This window comes from Dendrobates tinctorius, unplaced genomic scaffold (assembly GCF_039654945.1).
Source record: "Dendrobates tinctorius isolate UK_male_01 unplaced genomic scaffold, ASM3965494v1 ptg000241l, whole genome shotgun sequence".
Classification (NCBI taxonomy): Eukaryota; Metazoa; Chordata; class Amphibia; order Anura; family Dendrobatidae; genus Dendrobates; species Dendrobates tinctorius.
In genome coordinates, this window is record NW_027361908.1 from 15343094 (window position 1) to 15366475 (window position 23382).

Consider the following 23382-nt stretch of genomic DNA (forward strand, 5'->3'; position numbering starts at 1 on the left):
TCATAGGAGAGGTGGAGCTTCCAGGTAAGGCCCCGGAGCAGGAGGTTCCCACACCCATCCCGGTCCACCTGACTCGGTGACTTGTGTGGAAGCCGACAGGAGGCAGGCACTACCCAGAATTACAGCTGTTGGGGCTGCTGTCGTCAGGAATGGGAGTGCTGGAGCCTAAGGAGCCTCACGGAGGTCTGAAGGCCTTCCCCCTTCTGACCAAGTGGCGGCTGAGCCAGAGGGAGGCCTGGAGATGGGTCTTGGAGAGCTGACAGAAGACATGGCAGTTTTAACCATTCTGGCCACAACTAGTTAGGGGTTTCAGGCAGCGTTGAAAGCCAACGACAGCCTGAAGTCCCTTATGCAGCAGGCGGCACAGCCTTTCATGGACTCAGACCTCGAGCGGGTAGTCTGGGACCAGAAATGGCTGTACCGGGTGTCGATTCAGCAAGAGTCACTAGAGGTATGGCCTAGGGACCGACAATTAGTGGTACCCTATCCATCCTGGGCGGAATTGTTGCGGATTGCACATGAGGTTCTGATGGCCGGACACTTAGGGATCGCTAAGACCAAGGCCAGGCTAGCCCAGCATTTCTACTGGCCTAAAATGGGGCCAATGTGGCTGCCTACTGCCATTCATTTGACACTTGTCAGAGAGTGGGGAAGGCGGGGCAGCACCCCAAACCCCCACTGGTACCATTGCCCATCATTGAAGAGCCTTTCCGGAGGGTGGCTGTGGATCTCATCGGACTGCTGTCTGTTCCCAGCCACTCCTGGAAAAGCTAAATACTAATGGTAGTGGATTATGCCACCCGGAACCCGGAATCTGTAGTCTTGTTATCCACTTGGGTCGACAAGGTGGCCACCGCTTTACTGGAGATTTTCTCCAGAGTGGGATTTCCCCAGGAAATGCTCACCAACCGAGGGACCAAGTTCATGTTGCAGCTGATGGAGTCCCTTTCTAAGCAAATACAGGTGCAACATCTGGTGGCCAGCCCATACCATCTGCAGATTAATGGTCTGTGCGAGCAGTTCAATGGTACCCTCAAGCAGATGCTTAAGGTGTTGGTTGACTCCCACGGGAGCGACTTGGAGGGGTACTTTCCATACATACTATTTGCCTACTGGTAGGCTCCACAGGCCTCAATGGGGTTCGCCCCATTCGAGCTCCTGTTTGGGCGCGTGTACGAGGACCCCTTGCTTTGGTGAAAGAGGCATGGGAAGGAGACCTGGCCGCCCCTTGAGTGTCATTCGTTGAGTATGTTGTGTGCTTCTGTGACAAAATGACGGCCTTGTCGCAGCTGGGCACGAAAATATGGCCCAGGCTCAGGCAGACCAGAAGCCCTGGTATGACCAGAACGCTTGTGAAAGGATCTACCAGGTGGGTCAGAAAGTGTGGGTACTGGTCCCCATACCACAGGACAAGCTTCAGGCAGCCTGGGAGGGCTCATACCTCATGCACCAGCGGCTCAATGATATCACATACCTGGTCACCCTAAACCATGCCCATGGAAGGAGGAAGACCTTCCATGTGAACATGATGAAGACTCATCATGAGTGGGAGGCCTGCGCCCTCCTTGTGTGCAACTTTCCCAAGGAAGGAGAGGCCGAAACCCTCCTGGATCTGCTCACCCAAGCCAAGGCGGGTGGATCCATTGAGGACATAGAGGTTAGCCACCAGCTATCCGAGGACCAACAGTCCCAGCTGGCGGATTCTCTATGCCCATTCTGGGAGCTGTTCAGCAGCCTTCCCGGAAAGACCAAGTTGGCTGTCCATCACGTGGACACTTGGGATCACACCCAATCCGGCAGTCAGCATATCGGGTCTTTCTCGAGTTGCAACAACAGATGCGCCAGAGATTGATGAGATGCTGAAGCTGGGGGTGATCCAGGCATCAATAGCACATGGGTGTCGCCCGCATCAATGACCTGCAATTGGCTGGGGCTAAGTACCTGACCATCATGGATCTGAGCCGGGGATGTTGGCAGATCCCGCTGACCCAAAAGGCCCGGGAGCGCTCTGCCTTTATCACCCCGTTCACTCCTTCATCATGGAGACAGACCACAACCCCCTCAGCTGGTTGCACACTTTCTCTGGGACGAATGGGAGGTTGCTACGCTGGAGCCTTGCACTCCAGCACTACCACTTCACCATTTGCCACAAAAGAGGGCGCGACCACAGGAATGGTGAAGGGTTATCCCTGCAAAGGGAGGTTGCGGAAGGGCACGCGGTGGAACACAGGAATGTGATATCCCCTAGCACCCTCTAAAGTGGGGAGGTGTGAGGGACAACGGAGATGGCCCTCGACTCCTGGGGTGTGCCCCCACCCTTGTGATTCCACAGGATCGTTGTTTTTCTTTTATTAAACTCCAGGAAGAAGCCTTTTGAAGCTCTGTGACTAGCAATTAGCACAAGGGTGTGAGCTCTAGTGCAGCTATAGCCAAACTGGATTCCTTTTTCTAACTCAAGCACCACAGGTCACAGAAAGGCTCTGAGGTACGGAATCAGGAAAATGACTTATAATACAGAATGCAATATCTCTGAGACTAGCCGAGCACATTTTCTGAACCGGCATTCCTTTTCTCACACGCCCGTGCCTGACAGCCACCTGTAGACCCCTGTGTTATTGAGTTATGAAGCATAGCTTCCAGAAATTACATATGGTAGGCATATTTGGTCTCCCTGCACAGATAAAATCCAGCAGAATCCAGTGGCACCGCAGCCAATCCAATCAGAGCTTTGGGTGGAAAGTTATGAGCCTCCATGGTTCTGGACAGAAAATCATACTATCCTTGTACTACACTCTTGACTGTATACCTGTATATTGTTCTGTAAATATATGCCTGTATATTGCTAGTGCGCCTTTCGATGATTAAAAATAAAATTAATCTTGGGTTGCTCTTTTATCTCTATACACGAATCCCCACGTTCCCACTCTCCATTGGTTATTATATGCTACCCGGGTTGGTTTCTGACCTGATATAAGCCTACTGATGGATGGGGCTTATTTTGAACAAGGAACTGGTGGCAGCAGACCGTACTGTTTTAGTGAGGAACTCTGGCAGTGATGGCCGGGAGGTTTATATATACAGTATATCTCCAATCTGGACTGGTGATACATATCCTCCCTCACTGGAAGCACCTCAATAACTCGTACCTATAAGGGAAGCCTTTCCGGTGACTATTTGCCCTCGGTGCAGCTCCCTGACTGACCGGGGGCAAGTGGTGGCGCCAGAGAGCTGATCTCTGCTGGGTCCTTCTATTCCCCGAGGTGAATGAAGTCGACACCCCCTTCCCCTGTGTGATCGGTCGCAATCCTCAATCACAAATTTGTAAAACAATGAACTGGGTAGATTATTAAATTAATAAGATGCTGTCTTTGTGTGTATATAAGGATTCAAATATATTGTGCCAAGCATTGCTCATATAAGAGGGTGGTGGCCCACTGTGCCACAAGTGCCCACAGGAGGATTCTCCTGTTCTCGTGTGGGTCAGTCTAAGCCTGCTTGTGCATCACTCTACAACAATGACGCTGCACAAGGCGAGCTAATTAAAAGAAGTGCTGTCAGGTAGGAAGCGGATCTCGGGGCTTCCATCCAGTGGCCATGGATTATTGACACGCTCATGGACTACAGTTGTGGCATGGAATCATGTCACATCTTTAGTTCTTAACTTGCACTGTTAGTAGTAACAATACTTCTACTGTATATGGCCATGTACGTGATAGAAAGTTGAATAAAATAAATAAAATGATACCTTGATTTCTGGGATTCAATGTTTAGTTCAGTAGAAATCCATGTTTTTCTTATATGTAAATGACCTGTTAAAATGTATGGGTGAGACATAGATCTTCCCTATAGCCTTCTTCCAGAGCTTATTTTAAATAAAGGGGGCATTACCAATGTGAACCAAGTAATGACTGGCAAAGTGTTATCCCCTATCATATGGATAGGCAGGTAAAAATAACTGTATATCAAACTCTGCAGTCAGCGATTACTACTGTGCAGATTATTTTTAACAATATAGTCTTCTATTTCTTATTTGATCTTTCTGCTAAATTGATTGATCTTAGGCTTGAAAAAGTATATGGACTACAAGGTGCGTGTTACAGCTTCAAATTCAGCAGGCGAAAGTGCCGTCTCCGAAGAAAATAATATTTTTGTACGAACACTTGAAGACGGTGAGTATAAATACTACAGTCTGGTGATCAGAGGCCATATTGTACATTTACAGGTTATAAAATTGGCTGGATAATGACAGATAATAGTACTGCATCACGTAACTGAAATAATTTTCACTTTGATGAATTCTAGACAAATGCAGTGTGATTTTACTCAACATAATGCAATCTTCCTGCATGTTTTTGTGGCTATGCGCTCATTAGTTATGTCACAGACAAACTGTTGTCCTCAATAAACAAGACCACAGTTCAGAATTACCTTTAATTTTTCAAAATGATATCTTTTCGCCAGAATCTTGAATATTTGCTCTGATATATGATCAATAAGTGTTGATGAAAGTGATATAAACATAGAAGAGGAAGGCAAACGGTACAATTTGCCTAAACATTAAATGTCGTGATATTGTCTTACATCTCACTATATTTTGAAAACTTACCCAAACCATGTACAAACAGATGCTTATTTAAGGGACTAGGAATGCTATAATATTGGGTTGGTTTGAGAAGTGACATATTTCTGTCTCAGACATTTCCACTACAGGAATCTATCCTATACATTTTAAAGGGGTTGTTCACTACTCGGACAATCCCCCCTGAATCCCTATGTTTTCCCCTCAGCTCTCCTGCAAAGGTGGATTCAATCTCCACTCCTTTGGACAAATCAAAAATCCAGGGGAAGTGATAGCTGTAGATGCTCCTTCACTTTTTCCAGATGTGAATTATGCCCATAGGAGAGGAGAGTGAAGCCAACGAGGATTGGCCACAGGGATCAAGTGACAATGTCACGCAAGCCCCAGGAGAGCCAGTTGTGACATCATTGGAGGTGAGTACAAGTGTTTTTTATTGTACTTGGGGGAAACATAGTGATTCAAAAGGAGTTGTCCAATTATTAGGCAATCCCTTTAATGGTGTTAACAAAAAACTAAGTAGCACTACTGAAACAACAATATTCAGTGATGTATGGAATAAATTTGCCACAGATATCCCATATGTAAATTAACCTCTAGCAACACACTCCGAACATTTATCACCTATCCACAGGATAGTTGATACATGTTTGATGGCTGGGGGTCCCACACTGGTCACAAGAACAAAGGTCTTATGTCTGGAAACAGTTGTCATCTGTGTGTACTATCACTTCGTGCAATGCCGTGCAATGAGATTAACTCAAAGAAAGTGTTGTACTTTGGCATCTCCATCAGCCAATAATGATTCTGTGGAATAGTGATGCAGCGGTCCATTCACATATGGGGCATGAGACCCACATATGCATGATTTATGGAGGACCCAAAGGTGGAACCTAAGCTTTCCAGTGATCAAAGTTTTATTACCCGGTCTATAGATGATAAATGCTGTTTGTGGATAAACCCACAGTTGATATAACCTTGTTGATATTTTCCATAAATAATTTTAAATTCTATCAGTTGCTCATTTTTCGTTCTTTGCATGGCATCTGTCACCAGAAAGTTTTATTTCTTTGTAATAAATAAAAAGCATATGATAATTACAGTAGATATTCTGTACTTTGTGACAAATGATTTCCAGTAACCTAAATGGGTCGTTCATAGGATACAAATTATTATTGAATGAGTTTTAACTTAAAAAATTAGAAAAATCTTTAATCACCTTCACAGAGCCCCTTTAGCTCCTGTTTCAATGTTTATCTGATCAATGTTTATTTCTATTTCCTGGCCTTTATACATAGCAAAAATAGCAGGAAATACCCACAAAGTCAAATGCTGACCACAGTCTGAGCTGGCATTTTTGTGCGGGGAGTGACTGAAGATGTGGCAAGAAGAAGCTGATGTAAATAAGTGGAAGAAACAAATGGAAAACTTAGGCAAACAAAATGGTGGACAGTGACTTAAGCTCCAAAATGGCGGATGATGGCTCGATTCCCAAGATGACGGACAGCAGCGTGAATCTCAAAATGGTGACTGCGGGTTGTCTAAAGAGGTGAGAGCCTGCCCATCATGGGAGTGGTCAGCATCCAATGGCTCGAAAACAGTGTGCCCAGGTCACCAAAGTGACAACATCCAAGAGGTGGACCAGCACAGCAGAAGGCACAATCCAGGAAGGGAGACATCTCACCTGGTAAGAGACGACAAAAGGAGAAGGCGCATGTAAATGCAAAGTCGTAGGGAGTGACAATGGAGGTGTCAGCCATGTCATTGGTGTGACCTCTGGAAGAGCAGAGTCAATATATGGTGCACTGGAAGTGATTCGCTGATGCCGTTTTGCTTCCAACAGACAAGAGCAAAACTTCTTTGAAGATGAGTCGTACTTACAGTGACTGCACTGCCAGCAAAGAAATGGAGACTTCATCTGCTGAAGAGACCATCTACAGTTTCTCACCACCAAAGGGGTCGCCATTGGAAAGATACCCAGCGAGGCCGAAGAACTGTAGTCATTATTATCTGTGACGATTAAGTGGTCGTCATCGTCACAGCTGCGGTTAGGCCGGATTGTCCGTTTAGTATACTGGAGCCAGATGAGCAAGATTGAATGCCGGCCTTGGAAGATGTGTCATTCCCAGGTCAGTGTACCCCTGTTGGACCATCTGATCCATCCCCAGAGGTAGTGGGAGAAGAGGAGAAGGAATCCCTGCTACCTGCCCCCCGCACCCTTGCAACGGGCTCAGCCCGAGACCTTTGATTGGCATTGGGACTCCCCTATTCCTGAGAGGCTAACTTCTGCTGGTATCAGCAGGAGCTCCCAGACATAGTAGAGGAACACATGCAGGTTGATGCTTTAGCCCATGACAGACTGGCAGCCCCAAAAAGAGCAGTCTTCAAAGAACAATGTATGGAAGGCCAGGTCGTAGATTTCAATTATATTAAAGGCAATGGATTTTTTTAAGAACAATGGACCAGAGACTAGGTTATACCTCAATCGGGTGATGGTCTAAAGAGGCATTGCCTTACTGTCTCCTTAGCCTCTACGTTGGGGAAAAGGGGCAGTTTTGTAAGGTTTGGTGCAGGAAGGGCTGGTACGCCATGAGCGTCACACGACCAGCCTCCAGTGAGGTCATTTCAAAGTGGGAGAAATAAGCAGACTTTGAGAGTTCCCACAGCCACTAGTGCTGGCAACCACCTTCTCAGCCAATGTTCAGGGTTTCAGAAACATCCAGATCACCAAGAAGAATGAGTACCAGCACTCAGACCCCCATTTGGGCCAAAGAATAAAAAACGCTCTGGTACAGAAGTGTCCCCTGTAGCCTATACAGGTATGAGCATCTCTCTGATGGGCAGACATAACCATGGAGGTGGGAAAGACCTGCATCCTCTAACACCTGAGAAACCTAGAAGAAGAAGGAAAAGTACTGGACATTTCCAGGCGTTCCCAGTTATTTTTTCTTCTCCTGTTTTTTTCAACTGTATGGCCATGTTACAGAGGCCATTTCCTGAGTCACTGTTATCCAGACTCAGCAAGTGTTCCAGTTCTCTTAGTAGCTGGTTGCTACATGGACACCTGTTGCTCTATTCATAAAGGGACATGGACACTCCGGTCAGGTTACTCAGCCTACATGACCAAATATGAGGACATAGTTGACAGGAGAAGAAAAGAGGGGTTGGACTGTATAGTGTGAAGTGTTATATATGTGGCTAGAATTCTATAGCTTGATGGTTGAGTACGACCATATTTTTTCCACGGAGGCATGTAGGGGGTGACTGAAGTTGTCTTATGCTTAGGCCTGTGTCACACATCAGTTTTTCCAGATCAGTCAAAATCCGCCAAAATGTGAAAATGGCAGATCCGCTAAAAATGTGTCAAAACGGATGCAAGCTGTTATGGACAGCGGAACGCACCTAATAAAAATAATAGAAGGTGCATTCGCTGCCCGGGGTCCACCATGCGGTAGATGATAAGACCGCTGCTGGACAATGGCAGATACTCCAATGGGTGAAGTAGTGCGCTCGGGTTAACGTCACCCGAGCGGCTAAGGCCGACTATGTTCAGACACAGAGAACCTTAAACAAATAAATACAAAAACGCTGACCTTGTTAAGCGCACAAGGTAACCAGCGGGTGGCGTCGCTACCGCGAACGCCAGAGGACTGCTAAGTGCAGCGCTGCAGAACTGCTAAGTGCAGGCGCGGCGGTAACTATCTCACCGCTAGATGACGGTGCCGACAGGGCGGACACCGACAGGCGCTAGTGTTAGGTGCGGTAGCACAGTGGCAAATAGCTAGGCACTACCTGGAGCTGACTATACACAAACGGTCACCACTCGTAATATCAGAGGGTAGGGGTTTCCAATAAGTCAGTCACCAGAACATGCATCCATCACCATTCACACATAGCATAATAGGTCTACACTAGCGCATGGCCGAGCCGCCATGCGGGCTTTTTATAGCCATGCGCATCCAGGACCTTCCAGTAACCTGGGAAGAACCAATCAGATCCGACGCAGGACCTGGACATGTGACCCCTGCTCTCCACTGAGAGGACAAGTTGCGGGCATCCCCAGTAGCACGGCATGAGGACTTAGCCTCAGGAGCGGTTCCCTGCAGAGCAGGTTGCGTTACCATTGCTGCACCAGAGGTGGCAGCAACATCCAGGCTCACAGAACGAGTCTGAGCAGAATGCGTGGCTCGCCGTGATTGCTGAGCAGGAGTCCGAGTGGTCGTAGCGGAATGGGGGACCACTGGATGTCTGGCTCTGGATTCCTGCTGTGCAGCGTCAGGAATCCGACGCCTAACACAAGCGGATAGTACAGATCCGTTTTTTGACGAATCCGGCTATACGGATTTGTGTACGGATCCGTCAAAAACCGGATCCGTGCCATCCGTTGGGTCCGTTTTCTGACGAATCCGTTTTTTCACACCTTCCAAATGGGATGCTCCCAAATATGATTGGCTCTTGGAAAATGGTCCCAAATCTGATTGGATCCTGGAAACTAGGGAAAACTATATCTATGGTGTTGTAAAACAATAAGGTTGTAGAGCTAGTGGCAGAGATGGAAGGAGTAATGGTGAATATTAACAGCATCGGTGTGGATTTTGATTTTCAATGCAATCATTTGGCAATTATTGCTCTGCAGAGGGAGAAAACAAGACTGCGAATCCTGCGTCGGAGAAGGAAGAGACGGCAGTGGATTCATCCTATAAATGCACAGAGGTTTACCCTTGGCGTTTTTTCAACACTTTATCTGGAATTGAGGGATAACCTGGACAAGTTCTTTAATTATGTGCGCATGAGACAGGATTTGTTTGAAATTTTGGTGGAGCGTGTCGGAGTGCAAACATCAAAATGAAGAGTGCTGTTAACTGCCATTAAAATGAAAACTGAGACTGTGGATGAGGTGGTTAAGGCATATGTGATCCTGCACAATTTTGTAATTTCAAAGGAACCTGTTTCCATGGAAGAAAATGTTTGTGAAACCACCTTGTGGGATTATCACCAGACAAGTGTTCGGAGTACTGTGTCAGTGACAAGAATGAGGGACACATTTGCTGATTATTTTGCGTCACCAGAAGGAAGAGTTGACTGGCAAGATGACAAGGTATAATTTTTTTTTAATTTTATACCAAAGTTCCTTTTTTGTATAAGAAAAACTTTTGTAATTTTTCCTTTTTTCTTTCATAGTTTTGATACCTTTACACCAATTGTGGGTTATAAAAGTGTTGTGTATTAACCTTTACCAAGTGTTGTGTATTTTTACCTGTACACCACCGGTGTATCTTTAACCTTTACCAAGTGTTGTGTTTTGTTACCTGTACACCACCGGTGTACCTTTAACCTTTACCAAGTGTTTTGTATTGTTACCTGTACACTACCGGTGTACCTTTAACCTTTACCAAGTGTTGTGTATTTTTACCTGTACACCACCGGTGTACCTTTAACCTTTACCAAGTGTTGTGTATTTTCACCTGTACACCACCAGTGTTTTTTTTTGCTTTACTTTAAACACTAAAGAAAAAAAAAATTAAACAACACAATAAAATTCTTTGTCAACAAAAAAATATTTATTTTAGTAATTTTTTTAAATAAAAAATTTTTAATTTGTTTTAACAATTACATATGCCGGTATTGTTGGGTGGAGATATCATCGGAGGAGTTAACAGGTTTGACCACATCATGGGGGGGGTGGAGGACTGGGAACGGAGTTGGTGAGGATCAGAAGTGGAAGGGGGGTTGAAAACATGAGGTTGGGACGGGAGTTGAACAGAGGATGTTTGTGGGAACATTGAAGGTGTGTGTAAGGGTGGGAATGGTGAGGGCACTGGGGTATAATGCAATGGGGAAGGAAGGTACTGTGAAGAATGGAATGGGGAACTAGAGAAAGGAGAAGGAGTGGTAGGAGGATGGACGGTGGTAGGAGGATGGACGGTGGTAGGAGGATGGACGGTGGAAGGATGGACGGAGGGAGGATGGACGGAGGGAGGATGGACGGTGGAATGAGGTGATGGAATAGGTGTATGGGTAGATTGGGAGGCTTCGGATACTGCAGTCACTAGAGCATTGTGACAGGCTTGCATCACATGCATCTGCAGGTGAGGATTTAAACCTTCCATTTGCGGGACAACTGATTGAAAAAAAAATATGTCTCGGCGTCTGGTTTGACTCTGCATTCATCCGTTCCATGTAACTTCTGAGTTCCATGATACTTTGATTTATCATGTTCAACCCAGAAGTTAACTGTTGCACCACAATTCGGAATGCATTCTGAACGGTCAGACAAGGTCATCCTTTCCTGACCTCTCCGACGTTGCCGTCCAGAACCAAAAGTTGGTAGAGATGTTGCAGCAGTGTCAGAGGGGTGGGGTAAAGGGAACTGTAAATCGTCACCTGCAGCTTCATGTGATGAAGACTGACCTTCTGCTCCAGTGATGGTGGAGGGGACAGAGGGACGAGACAAGAGGGAAGGTACAGAGGGGTTGGATACCTCGATGTGGTCCCCGGTGGCGGTCTCCGAAGCGATCCCTCCAGAGGGAGGCAACTCAGAAGCAGGCTCCCGAGTGCTGCAGATGGTGCTAGAAAAGAGAAAAAAAATACATTAATATATTGATATTTCATTTAGTATTGCTGAAAAAAAAAAATAGGTTAAACATGTCAACATTTGTACTATAGAAATGGTGTGTGGAATATTTACCTTCCGCTCATCATCGTCGACCGGAGGAACGACAGGGCTCTGTAGTGTTTATACTGGGTGCTCCTGCATCCTCTCGATCCACTCGGGGCCTGCATCTCCTTGTTGAAGTCCCTCTTGAAGCGATCCCTGAGCGACTGCCACCATATGATAACCCTGTCACCTGTGAAGGAAAAAAAAATGTGGTTAGTATTAAAAACTTCACATGCTGTAATATTAAGTTACTGAAATTGGAATACTTACGCACAAAATCCCTGGCCCTCGCATCGAGCTCCTCCCAGTTGTCTACAACCTCTGAACACACCTCATCCCATAGCCGTCGGGTGGTTGGTTGGTCGACATGGTAGCGGTTTGCCATGTTCCACAGCGGCTCCCGTGGTTGCACAGCCTCGATGAGGGCGTCCACATCTATTATGATCCCCTCTTCCACTGGTCTTTGGGGAGCACGCTGTGAAACCTGTGAAAAAAAAATAAATTAATATTAAATTCAAACACGTGAGCTTCATTAATCAATCACCCAAATAAAGGATTACTTACTGTTCGCCGACCACCAGAGGTATCACCTCGACGACGCTGGGATGTCCTGGGAGTCGCTCTAGTGCGGGCACCGGATTGTGAAGAAGTAAAAAAAAAAAAAAGAGGTATGTGGTTGGATGGATGTGGAGTTATTGTGTGTGATGTGATGAATGTTTGTGTTGGGTATAGCATTATGTATGAATGTGAGTTTTTGTATGTGCTAAACTTACACTCTGTGCGCCCACTCCTTGCATTTCTCCACCCTGCATGTCTCCTCCTGGAAGCTCCTCAGATTCAGCTTCCTGTGAAAACATAATATATATATTGTTAAAAAAAAAATTTGGAAAATAACATTAAAAAAAATAAATATTTATATTACCTCAGTTCGCTGATGCTGTGAGGGGGAGCTCCCAGAAGAAGACATATTAAACTGCTGCGGTCTGGCTTTTGGTTCTGCTGCGGTCTTGCTGGCGGGTCTGCTGCGGCCTTGCTGGCGGTTCTCCTGCGACCTTGCTGGCTGGATTTGTAAGTATAAAGACACTTGTTTAGCTACTATACAAAGGATTAATTAAAGCTTTCAGGTCTTTATACTTACTGGGAAAACGGAAGTGTTTTCCTAGGTGGCTCTGCTGCAGCCTTGCTGGCGGGTCTGCTGCGGCCTTGTTGGCGGTTCTCCTGCAACCTTGCTGGCTGGATCTGTAAGTATAAAGACACTTGTTTAGCTACTATACAAAGGATTAAATAAAGCTTTCAGGTCTTTATACTTACTGGGAAAACGGAAGTGTTTTCCCAGGCGGCTCTGCTGCGGTCTTGCTGGCGGCTCTGCTGCGGCCTTGCTGGTGGTTCTCCTGCGACCTTGCTGGCTGGATCTGTAAGTATAAAGACACTTGTTTAGCTACTATACAGAGGATTAAATAAAGCTTTCAGGTCTTTATACTTACTGGGAAAACGGAAGTGTTTTCCTAGGCGGCTCTGCTGCGGTCTTGCTGGCGGGTCTGCTGTGGCCTTGCTGGTGGTTCTCCTGCGACCTTGCTGGCTGTATCTGTAAGTATAAAGACACTTGTTTAGCTACTATACAGAGGATTAAATAAAGCTTTCAGGTCTTTATACTTACTGGGAAAACGGTAGTGATTTCCTAGGCGGCTCTGCTGCGGTCTTGCTGGCTACTCTGCTGCGGTGTTCCTGGATGATCTGAAATTGTAAATATACTTTTAATAAGATAAAAAAAAATGTTAACTTGTTTTGGTATTGCATGTGTGTAATTCTCTAATGCAGATTTAACTGATAATCTCTCATTGAGAGTATACCCACACTTTAAAATTACCTTGTTTTGGTGTATTGCATGTGTAATTCCATGAAGCAGAGTTAACTGAGAATCTCTCAGTGATACCCAATACCAACACTTAATGTGAGATACCCAATACCAACACTTAATCTAACATAACCAATACCAACACTTAATGTGAGATTTTTGAACATATACCCACACTTATTTTTAAAATGATAATACGAACAGTTTTTGGAAAACAGTTTATTTATTATCATTTTTTTTGTTTTAATTTTTTTTGTTTTAACAGGTAGGAGCTACTCTGCTCTTTATTTTAAATACCACCACTGTACATGAAAAATAAAAAATATTCTCAACAAATAATGCAGTTGCACCACATACAATACACACAGAACATAATCACAGCATACTTGCAAATATTCAAATAAAATTACAGTAGTATGAAAATAAAATGCAGTACACATGCAACAGAAAAAAAATTAAAGTATGAAAAAAACATAATAAAAATACACACACACACACACACACACACAGACATGCAACACTGGGAGGCCACACACACACAGGCAGGCTACACACAAGCAGTCCATACATACACACACACACACACACGTAGTACACACACACAGAAATGTCACACACAAATAGGTTATACTCACACTTGCAGGCGTCTTTGCTGGCAGGCTGTTGATGCTGGTGCTGGCACTGGCAGGCCTCTCGGTCCTGGCTCGGTGGTGGCAGGCCTCTTGGTCCTTAATTGCTGTTGGCAGGTGCTGGCTTCTGGTGACATGCCTCTTTGTGCTGGCAGATGCTGGCTGACTGGCAGGCTGTGTCTGGTCTGGTCTCTTCTCTTCAGTCTTCATGCTGGTACTGCATGTCAGGGCCCAATTAGCCCAACTTATATAGTTTTTGGACTGTCTGGAAAAGTATGTTTTTTTCTGAGTATGCTCAGTGCGAAAAAGCGGATTCTGCCGGCGGATTCCGCTAACTAGCAGATCCGCCGCCCATAGGCGGCTATTATATCAAATGGCGGACAACGGCGGATCCGCCGTCTCCCGCCATTTGGACGGCGCCAAAAAACGTATCAAAGTCCGTTCGCCTCAGACAGAATCCGCCAGAAATCTGGCGGATCCGCCGAATAGCGGATGTAACGGACGACCATCCGCCAAAATCCGCCACTAATGTATTTCAATGGAAAAAAACGGCGGATCCGCCACAAGAAAAGCAGATCCGCCATTTTCAAATTTTGGCGGATTTTGACTGATTTGAAAAAACTGATGTGTGAAACAGGCCTTACACATTTGATAAAGAGTGTTGCATTTTATTGTTATGGCTGGTTTGTGTCTTGGTTCTCCTGGAGGCTTTGCCTCAAGGCCATTCCTGGCAATGGAGGAGGTTTCTCCATTAGGGGAAACATTAGATCAAACAAAGATGGACGTTAAAACCATATAGATCTAGGCATATACCATGAACTATGTAAACATATGAGTCCAAAGAAATATTGAATGGTATACCATGTGGAACTAACACCAAAAGAAAAAAACACCGATCATGGAAGTATTAATATCACAGCAATAGAAGGGATGTAAAAAAATGGATGAAAAAGGTGTATTAAGAAATGCCTTTATTAAAGTGAATGGCAAACTGGTATAATGTGCAAGAGTGTCAGCACAAAAAATAGAAATAAATCAATAAAATATAGCACCATAAACAAGATGGTGAGAATAAAATTTTTTTTATATTAATAAAAATGAAAAACAAGGACCACCAGGAACAATCATGATACAGTACTTAATTGGCAAATGCTAAATAAATAGAACAATACATATATATATATATGGTATATATATATATATATATATATATATATATATATATACAGTATATATATATATTTAGATGAAATTATACGTAAATAATTCACAGTGTATGGTTCAATCTGACAATTTAGTAATACTGTGTTATAAATAAGTTTTCAATATACACTGGATCACAAATCAACAAAGATGTTGATTAGCCAATCTGTAACATACATGGAGGTAATCATATAGATGATTCAGTTGAACATATGGAAAATATATACCCACTGAGTTGTGTAGGGATGACCCACTATGAACATATGAATAGTACCTGATGGTGATGTAATGGCGGTCCAATGCAGTACGGAGCAAACCCCTACGCGCATTTCAGATCTGCGTCCATCGTCAGGGAAAAACAGTATGAAGACATATCTGAAGGTTTGTGAGGATGCTGCGGCAAGTCTTGGCCTATGTCCCAGAAGAGGCATTGAGTTCGGTGTCTCTTTCTCCCATGTGAGGAAGATGTTGGCTGAGTCTCAGTGAAAGGGAAAGATGGTGGGCCTCAGGAAACCTGTATTCCCATATAGAAAGTTCCTGATACCAACAATATGTATGTATTCTGTAGCCATGTGTAACCGAATCACACAATAAATCTGAACCTGTTAAATCGGACCTAAAGTCTCCTGTCATATCTGTAGTGGGAACCAGTCCCATGAATGGGGGGGTAACAAAGACTCCCGAACGACCAGTGAGTAAAGAACGAACTCCACAGCACAACACACTCAACTCTGATTTCTGTTTAGAAAAGTGGTTTCAGGGCAAAGAGAACTTGGTTCCAGCCCTCAGCAACCGGCCCTATGCCCCTTTTAGGTTATCAAGATAAGACCTGGTAGAAAAAAACAGATGGGACAGAGTAAGTGTAGAAGACGTAGCTGCAGGGGATAGGAGAGCCTTTTTTGAAAAATAATTTCAATCTGCTGGCCACCTGAGTTAGTTGTCAGATAAACATGCATTTATCAGCTAATTTTGCCAACGCTTCAACACACATTCGTGCATGTATGCTTAGCAATGAAAGGGAAATTGGTAGCTGCTTTGTACCTCTGGCTGGGACATTTTTCCTGTAGTAGCAAACTGATCAGCCATGTTGAAATCCAGCATGCCCATCTCTTCTTTCCATCAACATTAGCTGTCATGGGAGAGTTAGAGCCTTCTTAGAACACAGAATTTAGCAGCTGATTGGTTGACCATGTGACCTCATTTTCTGCTGCACTACACTAAATGTAATTTCCAGACCTCCCACTTCTGCCCCCCCCATTAAAACACAATTACATAATTTGTAACTTTTGTGAGCCATAAAAGTATAGTAAAATCTTTGACAAATTCTCTCAATTTATGTTAAGTGGAATTACTGAAATTAGCAATAGACACTAAAAAAAGAGAGCCTATAATGTAAGTGACTTTCCATAAGTGAGTATATCTTAGGCTAATTTCACACTAGCGTTTCCGGGCACAGCACAGGGCCGTCGCTAAGCTCCGCCCCCAGCTGCGCCTCCTCCGGTCAGCTGCTCCTCTGATCGCATGACACTGCATGCGATCAGCGTACCCTATATTTAGTGTTGGGTATGCTGGTCGTGCGCTGGCACACTTTTGCCAGCGCATTCGCCCTTTTGGCGCTGCTTCGACGTGCGGCAAACGCACTGTGCTGAATTTTTGTGCGCTCGGCGCAGCGCCAAAAGGGCGGATGCGCCCGCAAAAGTGTGCCAGCGCATGACCAGTGTACCCAACGCTAAATATAGGGTACGCTGATCGCATGCAGTGTCATGCGATCAGAGGGGTAGCTGACCGGAGGGGGCGCAGCCAGGGGCGGAGCTTAGCGGCGGACCTATGCTGCGCCCGGAAACGCTAGTGTGAAACTAGCCTTAGACTAATATTCATTATATTTCAAAAATTGGTGACAGATAAACTTTCACATTAAACTGTACTGAAACTGGTATTTTGTAATACTGAATGCAGCCTATAGTTTGATACTAAGGAGCATGTAAGGAGCAACTGATATACTGTATACGGTAATTAATTAGTACAGTATGCAGCAATTCTCAGTTAGAAGAAACCTAAAAAAAAATCAGGGCTATACAATCACGTTGACTTTTCATTGGCGGAGTGAGTTAAGGGAGTGCACATGCTGTGACACACTTGTCAGACCAAGAGATATTTGTACAATAAATGAATGATTTGTCTCTATTAGATTTGTGTTTTGGTAGGGTGTCAAAGCAATGTCCTATGAGACATACAACAGCAAATTTATGGCTACTGCAATCCTAAATACCGTAATGCATGTTATGACAAATGGCAGTCTGAGAATTCAGCATCATCTGCTGTTTAGAGAGCACTCTCTATACAATTGTCTAAGTGAAGAGAAAAAATATGACCCTAATTTTACTATATCCATGGTTACTAAGAAAAAAATATTTTTATTAGCTATTATTTAAAATTAATAGTATTGTATACCTGACACAAAGTAAATTAATAGAATGCAACAGGAGGTCTAAGTCTCCAATGTGTGTATTTTCCAATATTTGCTGACTAATTGAGAGCACTATTTCTCAGATATGCAGTTGTCGTAATAATTGTGCTGATGGTGTGTCTGCACTACACAACACCTTACTTATGCAAGGGACAGCCACCTAACACATATGCTCACCTAACATGTTTCGCTGCTAATTCGGCTTCATCAGGAGTGCTGGAGCTTATAGCCAATAACAGTGTCTGTCACCTACAAATCATTGTAAGCTTCCCATAAATGACACAGAACAAAATGTAGCAGTAAGATTTCCCCAGAAGTTATAGCCACTACATAACATAACTATCACTGACGTTTGTCAGGTCTGTTAGCGACTATATAATTATAAAGAAGGCACAAACATCCATAGGTAAGAGCCAAAATCCCCCATAAATTGAACACCTTGACCACATGATTTCAGATTAGTATGAAGAATTTTACTTGTAGAAATATCTTATGGCTCTCAGTAATTGATGGTGAATGATGATTCCAACGCGTACAAGTATACCGTTATCTGCTTGCTTTGTAACATGAGTATAATTTATGTCTTTTAGCACCAGGCTCACCACCTCAGAATCTGGTTTCAGCTGGTGTTAATGCAACTGCTATAAATTTGGAGTGGTCATCCCCTGCAGAACCTAATGGCATCGTTATACACTATGAAATAATCTACACAAATTCAACGGTGATACTGGCCCAAAACACAACTTCAACAACATTCACCATAACTGATTTAAATCCATACACTCTCTATAGGATTTCTGTTCGAGCTTACACCCAGTTTGGACATGGAGACCAATCAACACCAATACTCTCAGTAAAGACGTCTGAAACTGGTGAGTACAAAATTGCAAAACATGCATCTGTCATGTCTCTGTAGTGCAGCAAAGGGAAAGATGGTAAACCTAGAGATGCATAGTTATGTGACTTTTATAATAGATGTGTCACAATTTAACCCCGTAATGACCAGTGACGGATCTATCCGTCATTGGACGCCTCCCCGTTTGGTGTGGGCTCCGACAATGAGCCTGCACCTTTTCTGGCACCTGTCAGCTGTTTTGAACAGCTAACATGTGTCGCTAACAGCCGCAGGAGGAATCGTGATCCTCCCGAGGCTGTTTGCCCATTAAAGGCCGATGTCAAATGCTGACTGCGACATTTAACATGCATTTCGGTTACTGTTGACCCCCGTTATGTGATCGCGGGTCACAGATGGGTTGACATGACAACCAGAGGTCTCCTGGAGACCTCTATGGTTGTCACTGCCAGATTGCTATGAGCGCCACCCAGTGGTCAGCGCTCATAGCAAGTCAGCAATTCTGCTACATGCAGGCGATCTGATCATCGCCTGTATTTAACAGAGCTAATCAGGTTATGGCAGCTTCAAGTCTCCCAAAAGTGAAAATAAATGTTTTTAAAAATATTAAAAAAAAATAAAAGTTCAAATCACCCCCCATTTGCCCCATTCAAAATAAAACAATGAAAAAAAAATCAAACATACACATATTTGGTATCGCCGCGTTCAGAATCGTCCGATCTATCAGTACAAAAAAGGATTAACCAGATTGCTATACGGCGTAGCAACAAAAAAGTCAAAATGCCAGAATGCAATAACGGGCGATCAAAAGATCATATCTGCACCAAAATGGTGTCATTTAAAAAGTCAGCTAGGCGCGCAAAAAATCAGCCCTCACCCGACCCGAGATCATGAAAAATGGAGATGCTACGGGTATCATAAAATGGCTCAATTTTTTTTAAAAGCAAAGTTTGGAATTTTTTTTCACCACTCAGACACCATACATGTCTAGATTCTTGTTTGTCTATGAACTCGTAATGGCATGGAGAATCATATTGGCAGGTCAGTTTCAGCATTTAGTGAACATAGTAAAAAAAAAAAAAAAAAAACAACTGTGAGATTGCACTTTTTTGCAATTTGTTTCACATTTTTGAGTGCGCAATATGGTAAAACCAATGGTGGCGTTCAAAAGTACAGCTTGTCCTGCAAAAAAGAAGCTCTGGCATGGCCAAATTGACAGAAAAATTAAAAAGTTCTGGCTCTGGGAAGAAGGGGAGCAAAAAACAAAAACACAAAACCAAAAATGCCTCCTGTCCTGATGGGGTTAAATAGCTTTTTTATCTATAAAAGCATCTGTCTAAAACTTGTGTTGTTGGATTGAACAATTTTCAACACTTTGAAAGTTGGCATTGACATTATACAATCCCTGTTCTGTGACAATTAAATGGAATCTGTATCCAGGTTTTTGATATTCCATCTGAAAGCATCATGAAGTAGAGGCAGAGACTCTGATTCCAGTGATATATCACTTACTGGACTGCTTGCTGCAGTTTTGATACCATCCCCATTTTATCTGCTGCAGATCTAACTATTCTTTAAATGCTAAGTTCTCTATAATCCCGCCCACACCACTGATTGGCAGATTCCAGTGTACATTGTGCAAAGTCAGAAAGCAACCGATCGGTGGTGGTGGATGGGGTTATACAGAGCTAATGAATATGGAGGAATACATGGCAACAGATTTACTAGTCATTATCTCCTACTGATAAAATGGTGATTTTATCAAAACTACACTAAGCAGACCAATAATTGATACATCACTGGAATCAGGGTCTCTGCCTCTACAATATGCTGCTCTTGGGTTAGGTGGCAAAAACCTGGGGACAGATTCCCTTTAATTGCAGACATATCATTTTTTGTACTGTTTTTTATCTATGCAGATGTGCTATGTAGAAATGAATAAGTGATTCTATATCGTTCTCTTGTTTTTGCTACATGTACAGTATCACTGTTTTCCATTAATTACATGATATTTTCAGCTCCAAGCAGTCCACCATATGATTTGCTGTACCGGAATTTATCATCTACTAGAGTGTTGCTCACATGGCAACCACCAATTTTCGCTAACGGAATAATATTGTTTTACAAGATAAACTACTGGAATTCTTCTCATTCGCTGACTACAGAGAGCAATGACTCATTGATCGTTCTGTCAGATCTTAAAAAATATTCTCAATATCAAGTTGTTGTATCAGGTCACACAATACACGGAGATGGCAATCAGACTAGTGAAATCCTAAACATGACCACTATGGAAGACGGTGAGTTCAAGCATTTGGACAGTCTCTTTATAGTAATGGTTGTTATAACTCCTCGTAAATGCAATTATACCCTAAATAGTAAGTCACCATCATATTTCTACATTCTATTATATTCTTTTTCTTTTCTTAAAATATAACATCTTCCATTGGCTCTAATAAAAAAACACCAGCTCCTAGGCATGGTGTAAAAAAAAAAAAAATTTAAAAATTAAATATTGTATTTGATTTCCCCTCTTTGTGTACATAAATGTTAAAAAAACATGTTTGTACTTGTAAAAGTGGTAAATGGTATCCCCCCTTCAAAATATAGCTTTCATCAGTTTAAGGTGTAATGAGCAGGGGCCACAGACAGGACGTCAGAGTGTGCCCGGTATGAGCGCACTGCCATGATTGACCACTGTCCGTGCGCAAGCGCAAACAGGAGCATTCTCTGGACCTTAGAGACAAGTGAGGCACCAGCTCCGCGAGGGTGTGACGGTGCGCCAAGCCTTCATTTATACATCTCAAATAAAAGTTGATATTTAAATCATGCAAAGTTAAGCTATACTTGCCTAGTATGATTTAAATAGAGGCTAGCTCCTCAATATAAATGTTACGGCTCTTTAAATGCAATTTGGGGAATGACAGACTCCCTTTAAACAGTCAAATTAGAGTTTGTATTTGAAATGATTACTTTAGTGCCTTGTCATCTTTCATTCTATGTAACTATCCAAAGGTTTATGTGTATTTATGTTTTTTTCTATGTTCTTTCTGCAGTTCCTGATGATCCACCTTATAACCTATCCTACAGAACTCTAAACTCTACTTCCATAGAACTGTTGTATTCTCCACCTTCTTCTCCCAATGGCGTTATTAAGTATTACACAATCACTTGTTTTGACGATGCAGCTAGAGCTCAGCATTATAACAGCAGTACCCAGTCTGTAACAATTACCAAACTGAAAAAATATAGTGAATACAGTGTTACTGTTAGCGCAAGTACAGCTGTGGGGCCAGGACCAAGAACAAGTAGATTGCTTTTTGTAAGAACTGGTGAAGATGGTAAATCATACAATTTTTTTTTCAGCTCCTTGCCATGCATGTCTTTCTTTATTCCTTAAAATAATCCAGAATCTGTAATCTTAATTAACACATCAATTTATGCATGTGTCACCCATGTAGCATAGACTAGACACTAATGAATAACATAGAGCTGTGCGTGCTGAGCAGGTCCAGGGGCACAAAACTTCCGATTCATCAAGACCGGCGTTGTTCATGCCAGTCTTGATGAAAGCGCATGTTGGAATCAGAGGTGCCGATTCATTAAATAGGATGTCCGGCTTTAGGCTACAAGTCTACAGTCTATGGGACTGCAGATTCGTGAATCCTCACATCGCGTGCACTGTGCGCTGTGTGGATTCTCTGGTTTTGGTGCCGTGAGTGTTGGACATGGGATCACAAGTATGTGATTTGCATAACACAATAAATAGAAGAGACAGAAGATTCGGCACTGCTCCTTAACCCCTAAGCAGTTCCATGACTGCTATTCAAGTCCAAAATCACACACCTGGACCGACCACCAAACTACCGTCCGAACAGGTGCTCAATCCAGAAACGCAAACATGTAATCTGATTATGTACGAAAGAGAAAAAAGTGATGGCACTCACCGTTCTGTCATGAAAATTCTTTATTGATTAAAAGGCATTGGCACGGGAGGAACGTACAGAGAGTGGACGACGGCCATTTCACACACTAGCGCTTCAACGGGTCCTGAGCAGGATGTGCCATCACTTTATTTCTCTTTTGTACATATGTGATTTGCATACCTATGATCAGGTCTTGACTAGACAGGTGCGGCCTTGCTCAATGCAAATGTATTGAGTAAGGCCTCACATAGTCTAGTAGGAATGTGACCCATCCCGCTCCCAACACGAGAGAATGCTCACAGTGTGCAGTGCAGGCGATGTGAGGATTCACAAATCTGCACATAGAGTGACTGCAATCTTGTAGCCTAAGGGTATGTGCACACGTTGTGGATTACCCTGTGGATTTTTCCGCCCGGATTTGGCTAAATCCACAGCAGAGTCTGGGCCAAATCCGCTGTGGATCCGCAGCAGAATCCGCAACGTGTGCACACACCCTAAGGCAGAACAACTCCTTTAAGAGTCAAAAGCCTCGTAGTGAATTAGACTCATTTTAAAAGTGGCATGTGCCTCCATGCGCTTCGCCACAAAGCCTACTCCAGTCAGGCTTTTGACATGGACTGACTTGCACCCAATTTTTCTGAGGACAGTTGATCCACAAAATAAAAGACATGTAAAAAAAGGTAAATTGATTGTTATAGGTTCAGGATCTATCTGCAAAAATAACGTTTAGCACACGCAGCAAGAAAAAAATAGGTGTCAAAGACCCCTTTAGCAAGTATATATCTTGAGTCAGAGAAATAACTTTTCTTATTAAAAGTACATAAAAAGGTTAATATACAATATAATAAATTATATTATCGCATTATAAAATATTTTTCTGGGCTGTATAATAAATATTGTGATTGGACTCTTGTGGTTGACAGATGTCCACATGTATTATATTAATATGTGATGAACATGTTACCTATATCATCTGATTTATGGCTATAGCATTACATGTGGAAATAGTTTGTCTAGCGGATACTCATGGCCTTTAAAGACCTGTTTCTCACAGGAAATGGAGATATTTATGAGAGGACAATGAAATAGTCTTTACTCAGGTCATCACAGGGAGGAAGGGCAGAGAGATGAATGGTTATTTTACTTAAATAATATGTTGTGGAATTCAAGGATGCAAAGTAAAGGGTATAAACAAGAAAAAACAAAACAGAAGTG

At 43.3% G+C, this 23382-nt stretch overlaps 1 protein-coding gene across 1 annotated transcript in view; it reads left to right on the forward strand.

Annotated features, from left to right (window-relative positions):
- The window catches only part of PTPRQ (protein tyrosine phosphatase receptor type Q), a 794911-nt gene that overhangs the window by 346480 nt on the left and 425049 nt on the right, over positions 1 to 23382 (forward strand). The window contains exons 19-21 of the mRNA XM_073556964.1: positions 4062 to 4169; positions 17979 to 18260; positions 20260 to 20541. Coding sequence (XP_073413065.1) covers positions 4062 to 4169; positions 17979 to 18260; positions 20260 to 20541 — 672 coding nt within the window. The remainder of the gene's footprint in view (positions 1 to 4061; positions 4170 to 17978; positions 18261 to 20259; positions 20542 to 23382) is intronic.